Raw genomic sequence first — 10,584 nt, 5'->3', positions numbered from 1 at the left:
GGCAGTGTGTTTTTCTGCCAAAAATGGCAATTTAATCATTGTGGAATGGAAGTGATTTTTGTCTGGGGGGGTCGTGGAATATCTTTGCTTTTTCTTCCTTCCCTGTTCCGCTTTTCCCATTGGACAGGAAAATGTCTCTGAATTTTTATTTACACTTTTACTTGCAGGAGTGAGTGTATGTGTAGATGTGGAGAGCTTCTTTGCAAGGCTTGCTTCTGTTTTCCATCATGTGTTGGAGGTGTAGCCTCCTCTTCTCCCAATACCACTTTTTGCTAAGGAAAGCAGTGAAATCCTTAACAGTAACCCTCTCTTTTTCTACCAAAAATTTGAAACTTTGCTGTGCTGCTGCTGTAATCTAGTTCAGCTCTGACTGTTCTCTGTTAAGGCTGAAAGAGTTGTTTTATATTTCAGTCTGTTTCCTGCTGCTGCAAAGTTACTGTTTGTCCCTCCAAACTCTGATCTGCTTTTCCAAACAGAATGACAAACAGGTTCTGTGGGGAATGCTTTAAAGGACTTGTCAAAGTGTGTCTATGTAATCAACTTTTGGTCAGCAGAGTGTTAAAAAAACACCTGGTTAAAGAAAAAAAAAAAAGGCTTGTTACAAGTCTGTTTAATTAAAAAAACAGAACAAACCAACCAAAACTAAAACCCCAAACTTGGTGAGAATGAGTGTTAGTGTAGTTGATCACTGTGGTACCGTGGTTTAGGATTGACAAGAATATATTAATATGAAAGTGCCTTTAGGGGAAAGAGGAGAGGAATGTCTGTACTGAAGAGTATCAAAGAATGAAGAAAAATACTCAGAAGTATAAAGACCTGAGTTGATAAATACTGGGCAATTTGAGCCCATGGGAAATAAGCTTTCAGCTCTGGTTAAACTTGTTTTTTATGAAAACAGGCCTTAGGGTATGAGCATCCTTTGGGCCCAACCCCAAAATCCATAGCCCTTGTACATTCATGTAATTAAGATTATTTTTGCACAATTTTTGAGTTGTTTTTTCTTTCTTTCAGAGCTGTCACTGGCACATACACACTCACATAAAAAAATAACTGTATGTATATACACACACACATATATATAGTCTTGAAAGTAATGCAGCATTGACTCGTTGTTGAATCAACAACTGAATGTGAAACATGGTTCCTTTGCACAAAAAGTACATTTCAGTCACTGAATAACAGGCATGAAATTAGAGCTTTTTCTCTTTCAGTAACACACTGAACAAGAACAGTTTGTGCTTGAAGGGGGAGCCTTCAGTCTTTGGAAGAAGTAACAACTGACTTACACTTTGATTGCTATTCAGAATTTAATTTGAAATACATTATTCTATCTTCAGCAGGATTTTATTTGTCTGCAAACAAATGCCTTCTGAAGATGTGATACAATGACTGTTGCAGACAGAGAGCTGTGTCTCCAGAGCAGCTTTAGGTGCTGCATCACATTTAAGGACAGTGTTTGTTACGTTTGAGGCAAACTAGCCCTTAATAAATTGAAAAAAAAAGTTTTTGCTCTTCCTGTTTAGGGTAAGTAGTGTGAAAATTCACAATCTGTGTTCTGTTTGTTGCCTCTGCAATGTTTCACAGCCAGTTAATAGGACTCACTAAGTTCTTGTCTGCCTTCAGCAGAAGTAGTTCCTCTGTCTTTATTTGTACAGCAGTTACCATTTGAATGAAAGATACTGAATTTTGCATAATGTGACTGAATTAGCAGGATAACTTTGCCAAAAGGTAAAAATACCAGCAAGGTACAGGTTTGGTGTTTTGTTTTTTTTTTAATTCTTGCCAGAAGAGAATAATAAGTTGACGTACTAGAATCCAGGAATTCTGCACTCGTTAGTGGTTTGGTTGTATTTCTGTTACTTGTGGATTTTGTGCTGGTTTTCAGAGCTTTGTGGACTGGGACAGAGTTTAACAGGGAGAATGTGGACCAGGTCTGTTTAAAGGACAGAATTCCAAGGTGCTTTCCTCCAACCCCTTTGTCACAGTCCAGCACTTGACAAGGTTCTTGTCAAGTATATATATCAGGAGATCTATCCCATGGATGGAGGGTGTCATGTTCAGTCACATCCATGTGAAACAAAGCCCAAAAACGGAAGTATGAGAAAAAAGCAAACATCTCTAACATATTGCAGTTAGTTGATCAATAATTTTTTTGCTGTTGTATTTGGTTGTTTTGGGTTTTTTTTGAAGACTGAACTACACCACCACCAACACTTACACAAAAACAAGAAGTGTTCCTGAAAATTTAGTTTTTACTTTTGAGAAACCATCACTTTGATGGTAGGTATCAAAGCAGGCAGTATTTAAGATAAAGCTTGTTTCCAACAATTAGTACTATATGATCATAGGAGAAGGAAAAAAATAACAGGGACCCCATTGTTCCACCTTACCATGCTTTTTTTACTATGCAACAGTATCCCAACAATTCAAAATACAACTCCTGTTTTCCAAAGTGAGTGCCCTGAAATGCAGAGCCAGAGATTCTCTATTTTTTGAAATTTAAAAAGTATGTGTTTTAAGAATCTGTGCTTTAACTAAAGGTTTTCAGGTAACTGAGAGTGTTGTATTATTTTTCAGTGCACATATGAGTCAGTCCAGTACAGATACAATGGTTTTGTGATGGTTTTTTTTTTTTAGAATGCCGGAAAAAAAACAGAAACCAAACTTGTGATTATTTTTAATTTGACAGAATTCGTGTTTACAGTTCTCACTATTCAGTATTTTGTATAAAATCAAATGCAGTATTTTCAAATGAGACACAAATGCATATTGAACTAATTAATATTACAAGATAATACGAACCTTTGTCTTAAAAATACCTTCAGCAAAATAAACTTCCATTCTGTCACTCCAAGTTAAAAAAATATGATTAGAAATATACAATTTAAAAATAATCAGGATGCACAGTACTGATTAGTCACGAAATTTTAGACCTTGATAGCCTACATGAGTTTACACAAAACAGACTGCCACTGATTAATATAAAAACTGCAGTGCAACAAACTGGTGAACATCACATCTATCATTTTTTTTCCCCCCAATTTTAATACGAGTCTCTACAAATCTTTTTTTGTCGCTGTGTTAAATCAGCAGCACTTCCTCTGCTGTCGCACTGGGGCAAAAAGACAAGGTCTGGGTTAACATCTGAGTTCAGGTATTGATGCTGTAATGGAAAGGAGCAACTTAACCCAAGATATTACAGCTTTGGAGCAGGAGATCAATGTGGAATTCATCTGTATTTGAAAGGGGAAAGAATTTCAGAGGAGAAACTCCTGACTGATGACAGCAGAAATAACTTCCCTGGTACAGTGGTGATGCATCTGCCACCACCTTCCATTTTGGCACATAATACTTCAAAAAAAGATTGAGAAACCGAGGACTCTCTCACCCATGCCCTGTACCTAAGACAACTTTGGTATGTTATAATAAAATCTTGAGGCAAAAGTACTAAAAATTCCTACCAACAAACTAAGCAGTACAATCAGATGGGCTACAATGAGGTAATGAGTTCGTTTTCCATATAAGGCTGTTTGGAAAGTTCAAACATAAAATCCCTTTGACATTTATGTGTCTCTGACATTTATCTTCTCTGAGACCCTGGGTGCTGGAAGGGGTGTCCTCAAACACACTGATGCCAAAAATGCAGTTCTGGTCTAGCTGGAGTTGCTGTTGTGTGTGTTTTGCTCACTTGTGTTACACACATTTATTTCTGATGAAGGCAGAAGTGCTAAAGACTCTGCTGGCTGCTTTAAACCAGGCAAATTCTGTTTTGGAATTTGGAAGGGGTGAGAAATAGACCAGAATATTTTAACCAAATATTTTTAGGTTGAAAACAAGGATGCTAGGAGCAGCTCAGCTGAGGGAAAGGCAAAGCCAAACACAGTAAATATCACTAAATCTCTCGTTTTGACTCTCACCTCAGCAGTTTCATCCCTTCTGCCTTCCGAGATAAGAATGTTCTCCAAAAATAAAGATTCATATTTGCACAATGCACCTGCTATTCTGGCCACCTGTACTTCAGCTTTTGGGCAAGTGGCTTGCTAAAAAACCCCAAACAACCAACAAAAAACCCAAACCACAGACCTCCAAACCCCAAGAGATTTTAATTCCCTCACCAGGATGAGATCAGTCCCTCTCTTTTAGGTGCTTTTTCACCCAGAAGAAAATGGTGGCGACTGTGGAGTTTAAGAGAAAACAAAAAAAATATTTGCAGTCTGAGCCTCAATGGTCCTTTACTTTGCACTGGACTTTTTTAGTTTTCTTTGTATCCATATTTGCACATTCTGACTATCCAAACTCATGGATGCTACCTGAAAGCTTACTCACACTTCACATCCTGTTTCCTCTCCAGCTCATGATGCTCTTGCTACAAAATATTTTCAAGCCACTGTGTGACTGTTAATCTTGACATTTAAAAATCACCACCCTAACAGATCAATTTTTATTTAAAAGGATGCAGATTGAAACTAGTCATTGAACATTTACATTCACAAAAATAAAATTCTCCCTCTTGCAGAGGTAATCTTTATCTTTAAAAAAATTCAGTTATTCCATTACTGACATTTCAGATCTCTCCATTTCTTCTGCTTTCCACTGTAAGAGTCACTAAATCAACAGATAACTGAATCATATTTAAGGCTATGTGGTAACAGTCCTCATCTGAGGGATATGCAGCTACAAACATCAGTTGGCAGACAAGGGTACATCAGCTTTGAGATTCCATAATGTGAAAAGAAGTAGGAAAAAAAACCACTGCCAGTGTTTGAAGACAGTCTTGTAGTGGATGACAATGTCAGTCTCAAATAGAATCCCCTAAAAATCACACTGCTTTTTAACAGAGGTAAGATGTTCTTAAAGTTAATTAGGTGTCAAATATTCTGCCTGCCCCTGAGTTGCACCAGCAAGCTCAGCTGTATGGCAAGCTTACTTTCCCTTTTTTTGTGTGCTGCACTCACTAAGTGCCTCTAAGATAAAAAACAATGTTATCAAGCATACCAATAAAATCTGGGGGAAGTTCTTACCTTTTGTATATGGTAACCTAAAGCTTCACCTAAAAGACTTGATGATAGGAAAGGGAACAGTAATGACATTTCAGTACCTCAGCACTGCTTTAAATGGTAAACTGTTTTTCCTCCCCTTTGAAGTCATACCAGATTTAAAGCAATTGTAAAGTGGTTTAAAAGAGCCATTGGTTGTGAACAACTAAAAACCTGTCACTATTAAAAACAAGTTAATCACTTATAATTAGTTTTTTCCTAACTAAACAAACCACACAACCTCTGAAAATAAAGCACTCTTTGGTGGACAATAGTTACTTAGTGTACTCAATACTGCAGCTTCATAAAAAACTTCATACAAAATAAGAAAACAGCCGATGAACACAGGAGAGTACCAAGACTAGAATAAGAAATAAAGCTTTTGTTGTTGATTCTCAGTCTCAAGTGAAGACTTCAGCCCAGTCTGAAGGGACAACACGATTTTATATGTTTAAAAGCTCCCACCATCTTTTTGTTTCTGCTGGTCAGCAGCTAAGTGATTGCCATCACAATTTGTACACATGCTTCATACATATTAGCAAGCCCTCTTTATAATAGAGAGCTTAAGTATTTACACCTGAGTCTGAATGTACACTGATTTTGTTGGTTTTGCTTTTGAGGAAGTGTTAGCACGGTAGGAAAATGTCTACCAAGCACGTTCACAGTTCATTTTATTCTGCAGGTACAGAAGAGATTCTTCTATTTCATTTTTTTTTTGCTGAAAAAAATGAAGCCAAAGTCATCTTCCTTGAATTGCAACAAGTTCCCTCTAGTCATATCCCCTTCACTCCTGAATATCCTCTTCAACACTCGTGGCTTTATTTGAATTTCAACGCCAGACTGGTCTAGTCCTTGTGACGGGTTGGCTGCTGAAATAAAACATGTTAGAGGGGAAAAAAGTTAAATATTACTCAGTGTGTATTTCATGCAAACACTTCTGGCAGGGTAAAATGAGCAAATGATACTTGGAAGAAAGAAACAGAAGGTAAAAGTCACTGCATTTGAAAATACAGCAATACTGGTTGTCAAGAAAGCACAGGCTGGTCTGATCACAGACAGTTCTGTTCCACACAGGAATGCAACAGAGGATTCACAGTTACCATAATTTCCAGTTTTCTTTCTCTCCCTCTGAGGTATCAACCGTAGGAAAAGTAGACAGCATAGTAAAGGAACATTAATATTTTTTTAAAGCTAGATTTAGATTACATAAATAATAGAAAAGCTCTGAAATGCTGCAGGTAGTTTTCAGTATTTGCACAAGGGTGCAGAAAAGCTGCTTTGTGATAACCCAGCAAAGCAAAAGCATATGAGATTTTTAAAGTGTGTGCCTCTTTGTTAGCTTTTGTGATATTCCTGTCTGGTCAAAATAAGTAAAGAAACCTCTACAATCCAATTTTCACACATTTCTCTCCATACTTCCTATTATTTGTTTTGTAATGACTTGACCTGCATTCCCTTAAGCACCTCTACCCACCAAAATGCCTTTAACCACTCAAGATTTCATTTCTAATCAACTATTTACTATAAATATAAAAATACTACTGTAAATTTACTATAAATATAACCTAACTCTGTTCTAATTCTAAATATAACCTGATCCTGTGGTAAGATGGAAAAGATGGTTTGATTTGTGTCTTCCTGTGATTCAGCTGGTTCAGAGGTGAAGGATGCACCTTGTTAGGACACAAACATGGAATATATCAGAGAATCCACTGGAATATATCAGAGAAGAAAATGAAAGAATGATGATGCACAGCAATGTCAGAAGTTCAGTGAAGTAAACAAGGCCGTGACAAAGACAGATGTTGGTCAGGGCATGATGTCAATTTTGTGTAATAATAATTATTATTATTATTCTCTACCCTGCAATCCACTTAATCAGGAACAGGTCAGTGAATCTGAGCACTGTGAGTTAATGCAAACAGCACACACTTCAAGAAATGAAAATAAATTTAGATGAAAAAAAAAAGAGCCATGCTTAAAAAAATGAGTGAGATTTTTCCAAATGCTACAGGAAAAATAAAGGGACACCTATGGAATTAATAAGGCACTGCATTCAAAGTCCATTAAATTGTACAGTCATACCCTTTGGAGGGACCAGACCCAATCAGCCCTCTCAGATTACAAGATAATTAAGAACTCTAGAACTGTGACATAACTAGGACAAATTTGATTACTGGATGGGAAGTATAAAGTGACTGAAATTCTCTGACCACAAGAGTTAGAAGAAAGGAAAGAGTGTATGGAATGAAATATTTCGGATGGAAGTTTTAGAAAACCCATTAACACATGAAGGAAGTAGTTTATGAACTTTGAGATCAACCTCATCCTTGCTTCCAGAGTCATAAATCTGCCAATACACATACAGGAGTTGTTTCAAATTAAATGAAATCTTCTATGAACTCTATTTTAGGGATGCTGTTTCCTCCTAGGATTGGTATTCTCATCTCACACAACATGCAGGTCAACTTGGAGAAGTGTTTTCCAGGAAAATCTCTGTCCAAATTACACAATCTGCATGTATACAGCTTCAAAGCCTTGCAAGCAGATTAAAACTGGGAGAGGCATCAAGAATAAAAACAGCAGGCAGAACCCCATCTACTCTGTTTGGACCAAAACCAACATGGTGAAAATGAGGCAAAATGGAGAAAAAAACACAAGCAGCCAAAAGGAAAACCCTGAAAAATACTCCTGATTTTAAATAAAACATACATTTCAGGAAAAAAGATATTATTTTTTAACATATTGTTAAATAAATTAAAAGAAAGTCACAGCTAAAAATTCTCTGAATATAATTTACTGCAGTCTACTATTAATGACTATCTCCATTGTCTGCCAGAGTGAATTTTTCCTAATTTCTGTTACCTTCAAGGTAACAGGATGAAGAAGGAGAAAGAAGAGCTCCTGGGGGAAAAAGCTCCACAAGAACTTGGGATTTTCAGCAATATTTATAAATTAGTATAGTTTTCAGTATTTGCACAAGGGTGCAGAAAAGCTGCTTTGTGATAACCCAGCAAAGCAAAAGCAGATGAGATTTTTAAAGTGTGTGCCTCTTTGTTAGCTTTTGTGATATTCCTGTCTGGTTAAAATAAGTAAAGAAACCTTTACAATCCAGTTTTCACACATTTCTCTCCATACTCCCTATTATTTGTTTTGTAATGACTTGACCTGCATTCCCTTAAGCACCTCTACCCACCAAAATGCCTTTACCACTGAAGATTTCATTTCTAATCAGCTATTTACTATAAATATAACCTAATTCTGTTCTAATTCCAAATATAACCCAATTCTGTGGGAAGGTGAAAAAGATGGTTTGATTTGTGTCTTCAGCTGGTTCGGAGGTGAAGGATGCACAGAACATAAAAAGCAGTTGCCTTTTCCCAACAAAAGTAGGTCTCTTCAGCACCTGAGAAACCCATTCAGAAGTTTTTCACTGTGAGCCACATGACAAATTCCAGTCAACTTTAACCACTGGAAGCTGTCTGGATATTGTTTTAAGCTGCACTCTCAGGCTCATCTCTGATAATCACCTGGAGAGTTGCCACAGAGGGGCAGGAAAAGGAAACCCAGCAGTGGTGTGGCCAGAGGCTTCTGTGCCCAAAGGCACTTTCAGTCTTGCCTAAGTCCGTTTGAGTTTAAAATTTCATTAAGCTTCACTAAACAGGTTCAGTTCAGATTATCAGCCATGCTCTCCATAAAAAAAAATCTCATGCCAGTATATATACAAGCACTTTGTACACTTAAGCTTTGCCACTCCTGCTGCATTTCAGTTGTGCATCAAATTTCTTGACTTCATGCACTGACTAATAATGGACTTAATGCTGTGAACTACTTTTCCATCTCTTACTCAGAGGGGTTTTCATGTTACCAAAATCCCTCACCCTCAGTAATTCTGACTCACATCAGGAATTACAACATAAAATTCTCCAAGTTGAAAGACTGAGCAACATAAAACGAATTACTTAAAAAATATATTTCCAGATATTCTCGGTACACGACACAAAACCACACAATTGTTTCTCACTTCCCATTGCCAGGAGAGAGGCTGGACTGTGGCAAAAGCTCCTGCCAGCAATGGGTACAGCAGCTCAAAGGATTTGCCTGGAGAACAGTCACTGGATCTGTAAAGAGGGGTTAACTCTCACCTTTTCAAATTGTTTTTTCTTGCAGCAGACCTGGTAGTTCTTTTAGTAATGTCTGTACTGTCAGAAATGCTAGGTTCAGAGGTTTTATTTTTCTGAACTCTGGACTGCAGAATTACTCTGTAAAGAGTAGGAAAAAAGAAAGATTATATAACCAGGAAGTTTTCTAGAAAACACTGAAAAGAGGGTGTAACAGTTTGCAATAGAGTTAACAAGTAGCAGCTGGCTTTTCACAAATCATTCTGAAAAGCAAACTCTTCTGCCTGAAACACATCCTTCTTTTTTATAACAACCCTGTTACAATTGTGGTAATGCAACTTGTTTTTATTAGGAGCATAGCAGCTTCCTTTGTTCTTTGGTTTTGTTGAGGTTTTTTTGGCTTTCAAGGCATGGATTAAATTATGGGTTTTGAATTTCCTGTTAGGTTTTGGAAAGACCAAAAAAAAAAAAAAAAAAGAGAAACTGCATTTTAAATTACTGCAAGGAATAAAAAAATTATATAATCTGAAGTATGCAAAAAACCACAAACATTGCTTTTCAGACTGACACAGAATTCAGAAAAAAACCCAAGTAATTCAATTTATGAAGATCAAAGTCTAAATCTCCGGCAATTTACCATGAGATAGTCCCTTCAAACAGGAAAATCATTGCATATGTTGGCATTTTGCTCTCAGAGGGAATTACTGCACCCTACTCAAAACAGCTTTACATGCTGATTGTGCTCAAATGCTCCTCTGGAAGACTCCTGAGCAATATATTGGCTATTTCTTAAGCAGGCAGATAAATTCTAGTGTTGCTTACATTAATGAGAAAAGAATTCCAGGCTGTGAAATGCAAACAACTGTTTTTATCCACCACCAGACAACTGGTTCACAAGGAAACCAGGTCTCCTGTATTGTGAAATTATGATATTATGGGAGCAAAAAGTGACAACTGGTCAGTGGAGTCCACGGATATCTACTTAGTGCACCATTTCACACATCTATTCTCTAGTCATTCTACTTGTGCCAGGTTCCAAATATAAAAGTATGCATCTTTTTAGAGATTCAGAGCTGAGAGTAACTGAGCTATTAGTATTTATTCCCCTGCTATTAGACTCTAATTTTTAGTGGCTTCACTGAGTCCAGTTGTGTCAGCAGATTATATTAGACTGGAAATCAAAAACTTCTTTAAGCTGGATAAATTACAGTTTGATTGGTTAATACCCTGAAGAAACTATTTTCAAGGAATCCTAAAAGTGAATAGAGAATGTTAACTTCTGGAGCAAAAGTGAAAGAAATGGGTGAAAATATACTTTTATATACTCATGTAACATACTCACCAACAGAAATGGAAAAAAACCCCTACGTTTTCATTGTTTTATATGGGTTTCATTCCAGAATTAGAATGTGCATTGGAGATAATAC

At 36.8% G+C, this 10,584-nt stretch overlaps 1 protein-coding gene across 6 annotated transcripts in view; it reads right to left on the bottom strand.

Annotated features, from left to right (window-relative positions):
- Positions 1–4,195: 4,195 nt before the first annotated feature.
- CDC14B (cell division cycle 14B) overlaps positions 4,196–10,584 on the bottom strand; it is a 42,443-nt gene continuing 36,054 nt past the window's right edge. For 2 of the 6 annotated variants that reach the window (XM_027708581.1, XM_027708585.1), the window contains one exon: positions 4,196–5,905. Coding sequence is in view for 3 of the 6 variants with exons in the window: in XM_027708585.1 (XP_027564386.1) it covers positions 5,866–5,905 (40 nt within the window). In the remaining 3 variants the exon portion in view is untranslated. Of the gene's footprint in view, positions 5,906–9,181; positions 9,299–10,584 lie in introns of those variants that run through there. The other 4 variants (XM_027708579.1, XM_027708580.1, XM_027708582.1 and 1 more) reach the window with 4 other exon arrangements.

Source organism: Neopelma chrysocephalum, unplaced genomic scaffold (assembly GCF_003984885.1).
Source record: "Neopelma chrysocephalum unplaced genomic scaffold, ASM398488v2 Primary Assembly neopelma1_96362, whole genome shotgun sequence".
Lineage (NCBI taxonomy): Eukaryota > Metazoa > Chordata > Aves > Passeriformes > Pipridae > Neopelma > Neopelma chrysocephalum.
The sequence above is the reverse complement of the archived record's forward strand: the minus strand, read 5'-3'. Positions and strand labels throughout refer to the sequence as shown.